Genomic DNA, 15,843 nt, shown 5'->3' on the forward strand with positions numbered 1-15,843 from the left:
TTCTAGCTAGTCCTCACCTGGTTCTAGCTAGTCCTCACCTGGTTCTAGCTAGTCCTCACCTGGGCCAGCTAGCACGGACCTGGTTTTAGGTAAGACCAGCTCTAGTATTGTAGACACCTGCCCACACCTGCCCAGTGCTGAATGGTTCACCTACTGATAGCAGGTCTAACCCTATCCTGGGCCTACCTGCGTTTGCCTTCGTATACCTGAGTGTGTCTCTGTCTACCTGGGTCTCTCTATCAGGTAACCCTAACCTCCTCCATTCAGCTGGTCCAACTAGTGTGTTCTAGACTTCCCAGAGTCAGATCCCACCTGTCCTATATGACTGCAGCGGGTCACACTGGATGGTGGGGGTTATATATATAGGACCTCTTGTCAGCTGACTTCAAAGATTTCAATGCAAACAAATCATACCTTACCACAGATACACACATTCACAATAACTCTCACGCACACTTACTCAAACACTCAAACACTCGCACTAACACACACAAACACACACACAACACTCAGGCAGGCAGGTGTGTGTGGTTAGGGATGGTGTGACCACAATCAACCATGACAGTGCACGTTTGCAAATCAATAAGTTTGGTAACTCAACACGATTTAATTCATCGGTAGGCCTACTGTTTTACAAGTTACGTATTTATTCATTCCAATAGGTGTACAATCATTAATTCGTTCACTTATTTATTCGTGCATTGCTGTTAAAACTATACAATCCAGAGCCTTGATTTTGTGCCTTCATTATAATTTACTTGCATGCAGATTACGTGTTGGAAAATAGCGTCTTCTAAATGAATAAATGTTAGTTTAATTTGCATTATCTTTCAGAACACAAGAAGGTAAATATTTTCCATCTTGAGCTATACCCTGGGGATGTCCTATATCCATCAGTCTCCCTGACACCGGCCAGGGAGGACACGCGCTCCCCGGTATTCCTTCCAGACACCGGTCCCGCGGTTGCCATGGAGATGACGTAATTCTGCAGCATAGGACAAGCGGCGCAACCGCAGACTGGCGTTGAGAGAGAGAGAGAGAGAGAGAGAGAGAGAGAGAGAGAGAGAGAGAGAGAGAGAGAGAGAGAGGAGAGAGAGAGAGAGAGAGAGAGAGAAAGAGAGACGACAGTGACGACAGTGCGCACTCTCCGCCATTCAGAACGACGACGAACAGAGGACTGGATAACTGCAAGATCCAAGCACCGTTATCGCTAATAACCTTCCGTTTACCCTCACAGTTTTCAGCCGCTCGAGCCTCCAGCGTCAACATGCGCGAAATTGTGCATCTGCAAGCTGGACAGTGCGGAAATCAGATTGGAGCAAAGGTAGGAACGAGGACACCTAACACAGACGCTGGCACGTAATAAGCCGCTGTACACCGATTTAATGAAAGGATAGGCTACTATTTTTAGAAAACATTTGATTAGCGAAGCTGTCGACACTCGGATCTGTATTTGGCTCTCCATAGCCAACGAGTACCAATCGATGTTATAATCTAACGATCACCAGAGACCTTGCAAGGAGTCCTGTGATGGGCGGCTGCGAGACGAGACATCTCCGACAGCGCTCGCTCCATCTGAGCGAGCCTCGGTCCACGTCACGGCAGGCAGCCTGCTCGTGTCGTTACTAGTAGGCCTAATCTGTGCGCAATGGTTCTATCGGTGTCACGGAGTTCTTTGGTATTTTTAATCCGCAGCGAGATTCTATACGGTGTCACCGAGAGAATGAATGACACCCATTGTGTGTGTGTGTGTATGCGCGTGTGTGTGTGTGATGGAGTGAGTGAGAGGGGTGTGGCTCGTGCTGGACCGCCGGTGTCCTTTATTTTCCCGTTGTTGTTTTCTTCACGGTATTTTCACAGATGTACACGTCATTTTAGCAGGTAGGAGGCTACATCTAAGCAGTAATTGGTTTTAAAGTAGCCTAGATCATGATCGTATTTTCTCACCATAGCTTGCTATTTATTGGAAGAAATAAACCCGGTATTTTCCCAGTGCTTTCAGACCACTGACTTTGTGAAAAGAGGGAGTTGTAGGGGAGTGTTTGACATAAAACTCAAGATCGAATCATTTTCTCTCCCATTCCCAAACATTCTCTCTTCCCATTCAATCTCTCTCTCTCTCTCTTTGTTCTCTCCTGCTCGCTCTCTCTCCTGCTCTCTCTCTCCCTCTCCTCTCCCCCCCTCCCCCCCCGCTCTCCACCCCCCTCTCCTCTCCCCCCCCCTCCCCCCCCCCCTCTCCACCCCCTCTCCTTCCCCCCCCCCTCCCCCCTCCTTCTTTCCTCCAGTTCTGGGAGGTGATCAGTGATGAGCATGGCATCGACCCTACAGGCACCTACCATGGAGACAGTGACCTGCAGCTAGACAGGATCAGTGTGTACTACAATGAGGCCTCAGGTCAGCACACACTTTCACACACACACACACACACACACACACTTTCACACACACACACATTCACACACACACACTTTCACACACACACACATTATTTTTCTTGTGGCTGTGGTTGGTGACCAGTAAGTTTAACCTGTCTTTGTGTGTATTGGTGTGGCCTCATGCATCTGTGTGTGTGTGTGTGCCTGTGTGTGTGTGCCTGTGTGTGTGCCTGTGTGTGTGTGCCTGTGTGTGTGCCTGTGTGTGTGTGCCTGTGTGTGTGCCTGTGTGTGTGTGCCTGTGTGTGTGCCTGTGTGTGTGTGCCTGTGTGTGTGCCTGTGTGTGTGTGCCTGTGTGTGTGCGCGTGTGTGTGTGCGCGTGTGTGTGTGTGCCTGTGTGTGTGTGCCTGTGTGTGTGCGCGTGTGTGTGTGCGCGTGTGTGTGTGTGCCTGTGTGTGTGTGCCTGTGTGTGTGTGCCTGTGTGTGTGCCTGTGTGTGTGTGCCTGTGTGTGTGCCTGTGTGTGTGTGCCTGTGTGTGTGCCTGTGTGTGTGTGCCTGTGTGTGTGCCTGTGTGTGTGTGCCTGTGTGTGTGCGCGTGTGTGTGTGCGCGTGTGTGTGTGTGCCTGTGTGTGTGTGCCTGTGTGTGTGTGCCTGTGTGTGTGCCTGTGTGTGTGCCTGTGTGTGTGTGCCTGTGTGTGTGCCTGTGTGTGTGCGCGTGTGTGTGTGCCTGTGTGTGTGTGCCTGTGTGTGTGTGCCTGTGTGTGTGCCTGTGTGTGTGTGCCTGTGTGTGTGTGCCTGTGTGTGTGTGCCTGTGTGTGTGCCTGTGTGTGTGCCTGTGTGTGTGCGCGTGTGTGTGTGTGCCTGTGTGTGTGCGCGTGTGTGTGCCTGTGTGTGTGTGCCTGTGTGTGTGTGCCTGTGTGTGTGTGCCTGTGTGTGTGCGCGTGTGTGTGTGTGCAGGGGGCAAGTACGTCCCCCGAGCGATCCTGGTGGATCTGGAGCCCGGCACCATGGACTCGGTCCGCTCCGGGCCCTTCGGACAGATCTTCAGACCCGACAACTTCGTCTTTGGTGAGGAGGCAGACAGACAAACAGGCAGACAGACAAACAGGCAGACAGACAAACAGGCAGACAGACAAACAGGCAGACAGACGACAAACAGGCAGACAGACAAACAGGCAGACAGACAAACAGGCAGATGACAAACAGGCAGACGACAAACAGGCAGACAGACAAACAGGCAGACAGACAAACAGGCAGACGACAAACAGGCAGACAGACAAACAGGCAGACGACAAACAGGCAGACAGACAAGCAGGCAGACAGACAAACAGGCAGACGACAAACAGGCAGACAGACAAACAGGCAGACAGACAGGCAGACGACAAACAGGCAGACAGACAAACAGGCAGACAGACAAACAGGCAGATGACAAACAGGCAGACGACAAACAGGCAGACAGACAAACAGGCAGACAGACAAACAGGCAGACAGACAAACAGGCAGACGACAAACAGGCAGACAGACAAACAGGCAGACAGACAGGCAGACGACAAACAGGCAGACAGACAAACAGGCAGACAGACAAACAGGCAGATGACAAACAGGCAGACGACAAACAGGCAGACAGACAAACAGGCAGACAGACAAACAGGCAGACAGACAAACAGGCAGATGACAAACAGGCAGACGACAAACAGGCAGACGACAAACAGGCAGACAGACAAACAGGCAGACAGACAAACAGGCAGACGACAAACAGGCAGACAGACAAACAGGCAGACAGACAAACAGGCAGACGACAAACAGGCAGACAGACAAACAGGCAGACAGACAAACAGGCAGACGACAAACAGGCAGACGACAAACAGGCAGACGACAAACAGGCAGACAGACAAACAGGCAGACAGAGAAGCAGTGTAATTGTCTAACCCTCCACCCCCTCACCCACCTCCACCCCCTCACCCACCTCCACCTCCACCACCTCCTCCACCTCCACCCTCCACCCCCTCACCCACCTCCACCCCCTCAACCACCTCCACCCCCTCTTCCACCTCCACCCCCACCTCCACCCCCTCACCCACCTCCACCCCCTCACCCACCTCCACCCCCTCCTCCACCTCTACCCTCCACCCCCACCTCCACCCCCTCACCCACCTCCACCCCCTCCTCCACCTCCCCCACCCCCTCCCCCACCTCCACCCCCTCCAAAAACCTCCACCTCCACCCCCTCCCCCACCTCCACCCCCTCCTCCACCCTCCACCCCCACCACCACCACCCCCTCCACACCCTCCCCCACCTCCACCCCCTCCAAAAACCTCCACCCCCACCTCCACCCCCTCCCCCACCTCCACCCTACTCCCCCACCCCCTCCCCCACCTCCACCCCCTCCAAAAACCTCCACCCCCACCTACACCCCCCACCCCCTCCCCCATCCCCACCCCCTCCCCCACCAGGTCAGAGTGGAGCAGGCAACAACTGGGCCAAGGGCCACTACACGGAGGGGGCGGAGCTGGTGGACTCGGTCATGGACGTGGTGAGGAAGGAGGCTGAGAGCTGTGACTGTCTCCAGGGCTTCCAGCTCACCCACTCCCTGGGCGGGGGCACGGGCTCGGGCATGGGCACCCTGCTCATCAGCAAGATCCGCGAGGAGTACCCCGACCGCATCATGAACACCTTCAGCGTGGTGCCCTCTCCTAAGGTCAGTGTTAGCATGCGGTGGTTCTACACGTAGGTTCTATTCAGCCTTGTACATATAAGTCATGTAACAGTCAAACCACTCACAGAAACGGAGATACTAGCAGCTTAGTGATATGTTAAGTCTGTTATGAACATATGTTTGTGCACATGTTTTCATCTTTTCTCCTCTTCCTCTCCCATTCCTCCCCCACTGACCACCCCCCACTCCACATCCCTCTCACACGCTCCCTCTCTTCCACCCCCCCCCTCTCCCCCCCCCCCTCCAGGTGTCAGACACGGTGGTGGAGCCCTACAACGCCACCCTCTCCGTGCACCAGCTGGTGGAGAACACGGACGAGACGTTCTGCATCGACAACGAGGCGCTCTACGACATCTGCTTCCGCACGCTCAAACTGACCACGCCCACCTACGGCGACCTCAACCACCTGGTCTCCGCCACCATGAGCGGGGTGACCACCTGCCTCAGATTCCCCGGCCAGCTCAACGCCGACCTCCGCAAGCTGGCCGTCAACATGGTGCCCTTCCCCCGCCTGCACTTCTTCATGCCGGGCTTCGCCCCCCTCACCAGCAGGGGGAGCCAGCAGTACCGCGCCCTGTCCGTGCCCGAGCTCACCCAGCAGATGTTCGACGCCAAGAACATGATGGCGGCCTGCGACCCTCGCCACGGGCGCTACCTCACCGTGGCGGCCATCTTCCGCGGCCGCATGTCCATGAAGGAGGTGGACGAGCAGATGCTGAACGTGCAGAACAAGAACAGCAGCTACTTCGTGGAATGGATCCCCAACAACGTGAAGACTGCCGTGTGCGACATCCCTCCCCGAGGCCTCAAGATGTCCGCCACCTTCATCGGCAACAGCACGGCCATCCAGGAGCTGTTCAAGCGCATCTCCGAGCAGTTCACCGCCATGTTCCGCCGCAAGGCCTTCCTGCACTGGTACACGGGCGAGGGCATGGATGAGATGGAGTTCACCGAGGCGGAGAGCAACATGAACGACCTGGTGTCAGAGTACCAGCAGTACCAGGATGCCACTGCAGAGGAGGGCGAGTTCGAGGAGGAGGGAGAGGAAGAGGTGGCCTAAGACACCCTTACACCCCCATCTCTCTCTTCTCTCCCTCTATCCCTCTCTCCTTCTCTCTCTCTCTTTCTCCCTCTCTCCTTTATCTTCTCTCCCTCTCTTCTTTCCCTCTCCCCCTCTCTCTCCCTTCTCTCTCCCTCTCTCTCCCCCTCTCTCTCCCTCTCTCTTCTCTCCCTCTCTCTCCCCCTCTCTCCCCCTCTCTCTCCCTCTCTCTTCTCTCTCCCCCTCTCTCGCTCTCTCCCTCTCTCCCCCTCTCTCGCTCTCTCTCTTCTCTCCCTCTCTCCCTTTTCCCCTTTGTCCCTTTACTCTCCGGTTCCACCCCACACCTTCCAACAACGTCCATGCCTCTTGTAGACAGCTAGCTGTAGGTCACATGGTCATAGGCCACATGGCAGACGTGCTCATGCTCATTGGTCACAGTCTTCTTTGTGTTTATATAAATCTTAATTAAAAAACACTTCCCTCATCGTCACCCCTTCATACCGGAAGCAGTTGCTCTTCATAGTGACAAAAATAATTTGACAAAGTGACTAATTTGGCATTTCTCGAATAAAGCTGTGGATAAAACACAACATTGTCTTTCTTGTTTTGTTCCTAAAAAAAATAATTTCCGAGTTTTGGAAATGGCTTCCGCTTATCGTGAATCGTGTCAGTTTGCATGAATGTGTGTGTTTGTGTGTGTGTGGTGTGTTTGTCACTGTGACGAAAAAGGGAAAAGAAGAAAAAGATTTGCATTGGCTGAGAGTGACACAAAGCAACGTCATCAACCACACACACACACAGACTGTCACACACACACACAGACTGTCACACACACACACAGACTCTCACACACACACACACACATACTCACAAACAATCAGGAAGTGGTGTGTTCAGTTCGTGCCCTGTGTGCACAGAGTGCTGCTGTTCAAAAGTATGAGTGTGTGAGTGTGTGTGTAGCTTCTGCAAGTGTGTGTGTGCCACCACACACCTACCGAGGGCCAATCTCTGGACACACACATGGACACAGGACTATACACTCGCCATGGGCTCCAGACTAAGGTACGTTTCTCCTCTCCATCACCGCTCTCTCTTCTCTCTCTCCATGTCTCTCTCAGTTCTTGCGGCTTCTGTCACTTCCTCTGTTCGCAGCACAGGAAGCGCCAGGGCAGCGTTGCCGTCGGCGATACGTCGGCCTGGCTCCCCTGTGCTGCAGCGTTGCCGTGGTGCCGTCGCACCTCTATTACAGCCTCGGTTAACAGGCAGGCAGTAAAAACTGTTTCAGCTATTTTACCTGAAGCCCAGTGGAGATAGTAGTAGACAGGAAAAATTACTTTAACTACCCCTAACTACACCCATCTACCCCTAACTACCCCTAACTACACCCATCTACCCCTAACTACACCCATCTACCCCTAACTACCCCTAACTACACCCATCTACCCCTGACTACCCCTAACTACACCCATCTACTCCTAACTATCCCTTACTACACCCAGCTACCAATAACTAACCCTTACTACACCTAACTACCCTAATTACACCTAGGTACACCTAACTACACATAACTAGAGGAGTCAGGTGGCTGAGCGGTTAGGGAATCGGGCTAGTAATCACAAGGTTGCCGGTTCGATTCCAGGCTGTGAAAAATGACGTTGTGTCCTTGGGCAAGGCACTTCACCCTACTTGCCTCGGGGGAATGTCCCTGTACTTACTGTAAGTCGCTCTGGATAAGAGTGTTTGCTAAATGACTAAATGTAAATGTAACTACCCTAATTACACCTAGCTACACCTAACTACACCTAACTACCCTAGCTACACCTAACTACACCTAACTACCCTAATTACACCTAGCTACACCTAGCTACACCTAACTACCCTAATTACACCTAGCTACACCTAACTACCCTAATTACATCTAACTACCCTAATTACACCTAACTACACCTAACCAGCCCTAACTATGCTGAACCACCCCTGTTGTTGTCACAGAGAGAATCCTGACAGACCCTTCAACTGGTTCCTGCAGGTGTCCTGCCCCATCGCCAGGGACACGGGTAAACACACATCACACACACATCACACACTCCCTAAACACACACACACCACACACACATCACACACACACCTCTAAACACACATGCACATGCAAGAACCACCCACCCCCAACACACACACGGTCTGCATGTGATTGATGTGAACTCTGCTGAGCTAAGAATTGCTCACACTTCCTGTCACGTGACGCTCAGCATACCACACACTGTGACTGGTTACCGTGGATACAGTCTGTAGGTTACCTGGCAACCTAAATGCATGTGAACACGAATAAGACAAACTCATACTTAAAGTTGAAGTGTTTGTGTGTGCATGCACGTGTTTGTGTGTATGTGTGTGTGCATCTGTGTGCATGTGTACATGTGTGTGTGTGCATCTGTGTGCATGTGTACATGTGTGTGTGTGCTCTCTTTAACTAGATCCAGAGGTGTTGTTCCAGTTCCCAGAGGACTACAGCGATGAGGTATCCTTCTTTCTGTTGAACACAATCATTACTCTGTCCATGCATGGTGTGCACAAACTATATCTATATTTTACTCTCTTTCTCCATCTCTCCCTTTCGTTCTCTCTCCTTCTTTTTCTCCCTTTCTTCCTCTTTCCCTCTCCTCCTCTCTCTCTCTCCCCCCCTATCTTTCTCTCCCCATCTCCCTCCCTACCTCTCTCCCCCTCCCCCCCTCTCTCTCTCTCCCCCTCTCCCCCCTCCCTCCTCCCTCCTTCCCTCCCTTTCCCCCTCTCTGCCCCCTCCCCCTCCCTCTCTCTCTCTCTGCCCCCTCCCCCTCCCTCTCTCTCTGCCCCCTCCCCCTCCCCCTCCCTCTCTCTCTGCCCCCTCCCCCTCTCTCTCTCTGCCCCCTCCCCCTCCCTCTCTCTCTGCCCCCTCCCCCTCCCTCTCTCTCTCTCTGCCCCCTCCCCCTCCCTCTCTCTCTCCCTCCCTTTCCCCCTCTCTGCCCCCTCCCTCTCTCTCTCTCTGCCCCCTCCCCCTCCCTCTCTCTCTCTCTCTCTCTGCCCCCTCCCTCTCTCTCTCTCTCTCCCCCTCCCCCTCCCTCTCTCTCTCTCTCTGCCCCCTCTCTCTCTCTCCCCCTCTCTCTCTCTAGGACTCTCTGCATGCACTCCCAAGGTTCTGCTTCCCTTATGACATAGCAGGGTGAGACTCTTTTGTGTGTGTGTGAGTTAGTGTGTGTGTGTGAGTTAGTGTGTGTGTGTGTGTGTGTGTGAGTTAGTGTGTGTGAGTTAGTGTGTGAGTTAGTGTGTGTGTGTGTGTGTGTGTGTGTGTGTGTGTGTGTGTGTGTGAGTTAGTGTGTGTGTGTGAGTTAGTGTGTGAGTTAGTGTGTGTGTGTGAGTTAGTGTGTGAGTTAGTGTGTGTGTATGTGAGTTAGTGTCTGTGTGAGTTAGTGTGTGTGTGTGTGTGTGTGTGTGAGTTAGTGTGTGTGTGTGAGTTAGTGTGTGAGTTAATGTGTGTGTGTGTGTGTGTGTGTGTTAGTGTGTGAGTTAGTGTGTGTGTGTGTGTGTTAGATAGATTTGTGTATGTATGTGAGCTAGTGTGTAAATGTGTGTATGCATGTAAGTTTGTGTGTGTTTAGTGGAAGCATGACTGCTATAGATACACATGTACGTTGTATATGCATATTGTTTAGGTCAATAAACTTGATTTCTTTGCCCCCCCCCCTCCCCCCACACATACACAAATACACATACATACACTAACACACACACACACACATTGACATCGCACACACACACCCTGTCAGCCGGAGAGAGGGAGGTGTGGTTCAGCACTTCACGTTTGTGCTGACTGACCTGGAGGGCTGCCAACGCTTCGGTTTCTGTCGTCTCACCAACAGCTCTCAGACCTGCCTCTGTGTGCTCAGGTCAGCATGTGTGTGTGTGTGTGTGTGTGTGTGTGTGTGTTGTCTCACCAACAGCTCTCAGACCTGCCTCTGTGTGCTCAGGTCAGCGTGTGTGTGTGTGTGTGTGTCGTCTCACCAACAGCTCTCAGACCTGCCTCTGTGTGCTCAGGTCAGCATGTGTGTGTGTGTGTTGTGACTGTGTGTAAGTGTGTGCGTGTGTGTTGTGACTGTGTGTTAGTGTGTGTGTGTGTGTATGTTGTGACTGTGTGTTAGTGTGTGTGTGTGTTGTGACTGTGTGTTAGTGTGTGTGTATGTTGTGACTGTGTGTTAGTGTGTGTGTGTGTTGTGACTGTGTGTTAGTGTGTGTGTGTGTATGTTGTGACTGTGTGTTAGTGTGTGTGTGTGTGTGTTGTGACTGTGTGTTAGTGTGTGTGTGTGTTGTGACTGTGTGTGTGTGTGTGTGTGTGTGTGTTGTGACTGTGTATGTGTGTGTGTTGTGACTGTGTGTTAGTGTGTGTGTGTGTATGTTGTGACTGTGTGTTAGTGTGTGTGTGTGTGTGTTGTGACTGTGTGTGTGTGTGTTCCCTGCTGGACAGCTACCTGCCTCTGTGTGCTCAGGTCAGCGTGTGTGTGTGTTGTGACTGTGTGTGTGTTGTGACTGTGTGTGTGTGTGTTCCCTCCTGGACAGCTACCTCCCCTGGTTTGAAGTCTTCTACAAACTGCTCAACAATCTGGCAGATTATCTGACCAAGGGACAGGTGAGGTGATGATGACAGATGGATGTTTCCCCTGATATCCCCATGATGTCATGTATGTCTTGTAACTTCCTGCTCCCCAACAGACCAATGAGATGCGAGAGCTGCTGACCGCCCTCTACAACCAACCGATGCCATTGGCTGTAGGATCTATCACTCTTCAGATGGTAAGGCTGATCCAGCCCACGACAGCTAGGTCAGCGTGATGACATCATAAATCTGGGTTGCTAGGGAACGCATGAGGAATCCCAATCACTTGTCTCGACCGATTGTGTAGGGAAAAAAGGGAATCACATTTTCTAGTTAGTGTGTATTCTGTTTGTCATCGAGGGAGAACAGCTATTGGTCAGAACAGGTGGGCCCGGCCCACTTGGAAACTCCCCACATCCAATGGGGGAGGGGCAGGAAGGGGTGAGTCAGGAAGCCTCCCCTGAGTTTGATCTAACCCCCTGAACTCTAACAGACCAGAATCTGGACTAACATCCTACTTTTTACAGTAATTAAAATAATCCCACAGAATCAAACTAACATTTTAATCGAATCTGATAGGACTAGCACCAGGGGCATCATTAGGACTATTTTAGGGGGCTTCAATCCCCCTTAAATGTTCTTCAGCCCCCCTAAATAATTTGGCATTATTGGCTGTTTATTTTAATTTTTTTACTGATTTTTGACTGATGAACTCTATGAACTGTCTGAAACAATGGATATCCGCAGCCCCAAATGGGCCCTCAAACAAATTGCCGCAAGCTACGCGCGCAAACATGCCACTCCCCTTGGGACTAAGCCCCCACTTTCTTTGAATCCTAGAAACGCCCTTGACTAGGACTCTTGAACCTAATCTGACTGGTTTAACAGCAATTCCCAATCTGTGGGCCGTGGCCCACTAGTGGTCCGTTACGGTAATGCAGGTGGGTCACCAAAACAATTAAAATAAAATATGACAAATGTATAAATATCAAAATATTTATGCTGTTGGTAAATTATTATTACAATTCTTACTAATTTATATATGATATAACAACCTGGAAATCTCCGCGAGGGCGACCTGTTATCGGTCATGAAAAAAAGCGAGAAGCTGCACAATCTGAGTGTAGGGTTAAGAGAGCAATAGCTAAATTGCTATTAGCTATTGATAGTAGCTAGTTAACATAATCTGTTCTGGTTATTAAAAGTCACGTAACTTCACCAGAAGTTTTAGACCTGACCTACTTTTTCACGGAAATAATTCTCACTGTCGTGTGCATAGCCAATATAGCAGTTTGCTATTTAACGTTATATATGTTATATGGAACTACAATGTGTACTTACTGTGGCGCTGATGGACACTTTGTCTTCTTCGATCGCTCAAATACAATTAGCCGTGAAAGCGAACTGTTTGGCTCCCGTGGGGTTGTTAAACGTGTGATAAACGCGAATTAGGATGTGTTGCTGGGGGGCCGCTTAAATATGTGAGCTATGCAAGTGGGCCGCAAAGTGGAAAAGGTTGGGAATGGCTGCTCTTGAACCTACTCTCATTTGAACTAACACTCTACAATTTAATCCGGCCTGTGTGTCAACTAATTATCTCTGTGGTACTTTCTCTGTCATCAGCCTTTTGATTCTGTCTCTTTCTCTGCATCGTTTGTTTGGTCTCTTTTCTCCCTCTATCTCTCCATCATTCTCTCTCTCCATCCTTCTCTCTCTGCATCCTCCTCTCTTTCCATCATTCTCTCTCTCCATCCTCTCTCTCCATCATTCTCTCTCTCTATCATTCTCTCTCGCCATCCTTCTCTCCATCATTCTCTCCATCATTCTCTCTCTCTATCATTCTCTCTCGCCATCCTTCTCTCCATCATTCTCTCTCCATCATTCTCTCTCTCCATCATTCTTTCTCCGTCCTTCTCTCTCTACATCATTCTCTCTCTAACCCTCTCCATCCTCCTCTTCTCTTCCCCAGATCCCCTACTTCATTGCTCCGGATCCTAAAGGTCTGCCCTCCATCCCAGAGAGTGTGAGTATGGCTGTGTGTGTGTGCATGTGTATCTTCTTGTGTGTAAGTGTATCTATATGTGTGTGTTACAAGTGTCACTCTGTCACTTGCTGCCACCGTCATTGTGTGTGTGTGATGTGTGTGTGTGATGCGTGTGTGTGATGCGTAATGCGTGTGTGTGATGCGTGATGCGTGTGTGTGATGTGTGTGTGTGATGCGTGTGTGTGATGCGTGTGTGTGATGCGTGTTGCAGAGGAACCTGACAGAGCTGGTGTTAGCTGTGGACGTAGGGAACCTTCTCCAGCTGTACGCCAGCATGCTGTTTGAGAGGCGCATCATCCTGTTCTCCAGCAAGCTGAGCACTGTAAGGACAGCACACACACACACACACAAGCTTAGACATATTCAGACACAGACACATGCACACACTCCGTATGTATTACAGGTTTGTCTAATCAGAGTGGTGATTGGCCATCTGTCTGGCATTGTGTCATGCGATTGGTCAGTGCTACGGCTCTGTGAGTAGTGATTGGCTGGTGTTGTGTCCTAGCTGACAGCCTGCGTCCACGCCCTGGCCTGTGTGCTGTACCCCATGCACTGGCAACACATCTTTATACCTGTCCTGCCTGCCCATCTGCTGGACTACTGCAGGTGACACCTCACACACACACACACACACACACACACACATCTGCACACAAGTGTAGTGCAGATGTGTGTAGACTGTATATATAAATAATATTATTGTTATTATCATTTTTATATATTCTGTAGTATATACTATAGAATATCTAATACATTATATATAATATATAGTATATAATATTATAATATACTGTATATATACTGTATATACACACCTGTATCCCTAACAGGTCTCCTCTACTCTCTCTCTCTCTCTCTCTCTCTCTCTCTGTCTCTCTCTCTCTATGTCTCTCTCTCTCTCTAGCGCTCAATGCCCTATCTTATAGGAGTTCACTCCAGTCTCTCTGAGGTACCAACCGTCATCATCATCTTCATCATCTTCATCTTCATCATCCATCCTCTCATCTCCCCCTACCTCCTCCCCCCTCTCCTCTCCTCTCCTCCTCCCCTCCTCCCCTCCCCTCCCCTCCCCTCCTCCCCTCCCCTCCTCTCCTCCTCCCCTCCCTCCCCTCCCTCCTCCCCTCCTCCCCTCCTCCCCTCCTCTCCTCTCCTCCCCTCCTCCTCCTCTCCTCTCCTCTCCTCCCCTCCTCCCCTCCTCTCCTCCTCTCCTCTCCTCTCCTCTAGAGAGTCAGAGGGGTTCTGGAAGATGTGGTCATCCTGAACGTCAACAGTAACACCCTGGACACACCCTTCAACGATCTGCAGAAAATCCCATCTGATGTGGTGTGTGTGTATGTCTGTGTGAAAGTGTGTGAGAGGGAGAGTGTGTTTTTACATGTCTATGTGAGCACAATGTGTTAGACCCAATTTCAAAACATGTTGGTATGGTGTGTGTGTGCGTGCGTGTGTGTGTGTGAGCTCCAGGTGTCGGGTCTGAAGCTGCGTCTGAAGCGACATGCATCGTCTCCAGGGTGTGGTGTTGCTAAGGCCTTCCTCAGGGGCAGGCTCTGCTGTTCGGAGGCTACCGGGACGCCCTGCGTCACACGGTCAGAACCACAACACAACCACAACCTCAACACAACCTCAACACAACCACAGCCTCAACACAACCTCAACACAACCACAACACAACCACAGCCCTGCGTCACACGGTCAGAACCACAACCTCAACACAAACCTCAACACAACCACAGCCTCAACACAACCTCAACACAACCACAACACAACCACAGCCTGCGTCACACGGTCAGAACCACAACCTCAACACAACCTCAACACAACCACAGCCTCAACACAACCTCAACACAACCACAACACAACCACAGCCCTGCGTCACACGGTCAGAACCACAACCTCAACACAACCTCAACACAACCACAGCCTCAAACACAACCTCAACACAACCACAACACAACCACAGCCCTGCGTCACACGGTCAGAACCACAACCTCAACACAACCTCAACACAACCACAGCCCTGCGTCACACGGTCAGAACCACAACCCCAGCCTCAACACACCTCAACACAACCTCAACACAACCACAGCCACACGGTCAGAACCACAATACAACTACAACCTGACTAGGGAGTCAGGTGGCTGAGCGGTTAGGGAGTCGGGCTAGTAATCTGAAGGTTGCCAGTTCGATTCTGACACTTCACCCTACTTGCCTCGGGGAGAATGTTCCTGTACTTACTGTAAGTTTCTCTGGGTAAGAGCATCTGCTAAATGAAAATAATGTACAACCGCTACATAAGTCAACCGCTAACTTGAACCTGAACACAACCACAACAGGGCTAAACCTCAGTATAACCAAAATACATTCTGAACACAACCTCAGAACACGATAACGACTCTGTTAAGTCTGCTGGAGCGCCAAAACATGTCCTGTCCTAACCCGCCTCAACCTGTCCTAACCTGCCTCAACCTGTCCTAACCTGCCTCAACCTGTCCTAACCTGCCTCAGCCTGTCCTAACCCGCCTCAGCCTGTCCTAACCTGCCTCAGCCTGTCCTAACCTGCCTCAGCCTGTCCTAACCTGCCTCAACCTGTCCTAACCAGCCTCAGCCTGTCCTAACCTGCCTCAGCCTGTCCTAACCTGCCTCAGCCTGTCCTAACCTGCCTCAGCCTGTCCTAACCCGCCTCAGCCTGTCCTAACCTGCCTCAGCCTGTCCTAACCTGCCTCAGCCTGTCCTAACCCGCCTCAACCTGTCCTAACTGCCTCAGCCTCTCCTAACCTGCCTCAGCCTGTCCTAACCAGCCTCAGCCTGTCCTAACCTGCCTCAGCCTGTCCTAACCCGCCTCAACCTGTCCTAACCTGCCTCAGCCTGTCCTAACCCGCCTCAGCCTGTCCTAACCTGCCTCAACCTGTCCTAACCTGCCTCAGCCTGTCCTAACCCGCCTCAACCTGTCCTAACCTGCCTCAGCCTGTCCTAACCTGCCTCAGCCTGTCCTAACCCGCCTCAGCCTGTCCTAACCTGCCTCAGCCTGTCCTAACCCGCCTCAA

The 15,843-nt window shown here is 51.4% G+C and overlaps 2 protein-coding genes across 2 annotated transcripts in view; both read left to right on the forward strand.

Annotated features, from left to right (window-relative positions):
- The first annotated feature begins 1,166 nt into the window (after positions 1 to 1,166).
- Positions 1,167 to 6,317, forward strand: LOC136964915 (tubulin beta-4B chain-like). The gene is made up of 5 exons (XM_067258881.1): positions 1,167 to 1,324; positions 2,286 to 2,394; positions 3,330 to 3,440; positions 4,827 to 5,071; positions 5,337 to 6,317. Exons 1-5 carry the CDS (start codon positions 1,268 to 1,270, stop codon positions 6,147 to 6,149), a joined length of 1,335 nt encoding a protein of 444 aa, XP_067114982.1. The 5' UTR covers positions 1,167 to 1,267; the 3' UTR covers positions 6,150 to 6,317.
- Positions 6,318 to 7,040: 723 nt separating this feature from the next.
- The window catches only part of LOC136964974 (DENN domain-containing protein 1B-like), a 12,347-nt gene continuing 3,544 nt past the window's right edge, over positions 7,041 to 15,843 (forward strand). Inside the window, 17 exon segments of the mRNA XM_067258952.1 lie at positions 7,041 to 7,190; positions 8,121 to 8,185; positions 8,603 to 8,646; positions 9,275 to 9,324; positions 9,929 to 10,048; positions 10,716 to 10,785; positions 10,869 to 10,949; positions 11,113 to 11,193; positions 12,722 to 12,775; positions 13,008 to 13,118; positions 13,305 to 13,405; positions 13,709 to 13,748; positions 14,024 to 14,122; positions 14,264 to 14,336; positions 14,339 to 14,385; positions 14,496 to 14,678; positions 14,834 to 14,892. Coding sequence (XP_067115053.1) covers positions 7,174 to 7,190; positions 8,121 to 8,185; positions 8,603 to 8,646; positions 9,275 to 9,324; positions 9,929 to 10,048; positions 10,716 to 10,785; positions 10,869 to 10,949; positions 11,113 to 11,193; positions 12,722 to 12,775; positions 13,008 to 13,118; positions 13,305 to 13,405; positions 13,709 to 13,748; positions 14,024 to 14,122; positions 14,264 to 14,336; positions 14,339 to 14,385; positions 14,496 to 14,678; positions 14,834 to 14,892 — 1,295 coding nt within the window. The 5' untranslated portion in view covers positions 7,041 to 7,173.

This window comes from Osmerus mordax, chromosome 21 (assembly GCF_038355195.1).
Source record: "Osmerus mordax isolate fOsmMor3 chromosome 21, fOsmMor3.pri, whole genome shotgun sequence".
Lineage (NCBI taxonomy): Eukaryota > Metazoa > Chordata > Actinopteri > Osmeriformes > Osmeridae > Osmerus > Osmerus mordax.

What these genes read in the sequence shown, in the direction of transcription:
- LOC136964915 (XM_067258881.1), top strand. Translation starts at nt 1,268, where the DNA reads ATGCGCGAAATTGTGCATCTGCAAGCTGGACAGTGCGGAAATCAGATT. An exon ending in ACCCGACAACTTCGTCTTTG is followed by an intron (nt 3,441 to 4,826) that starts GTGAGGAGGCAG and finishes CTCCCCCACCAG; the next exon opens with GTCAGAGTGGAGCAGGCAAC. An exon ending in GCGTGGTGCCCTCTCCTAAG is followed by an intron (nt 5,072 to 5,336) that starts GTCAGTGTTAGC and finishes CCCCCCCTCCAG; the next exon opens with GTGTCAGACACGGTGGTGGA.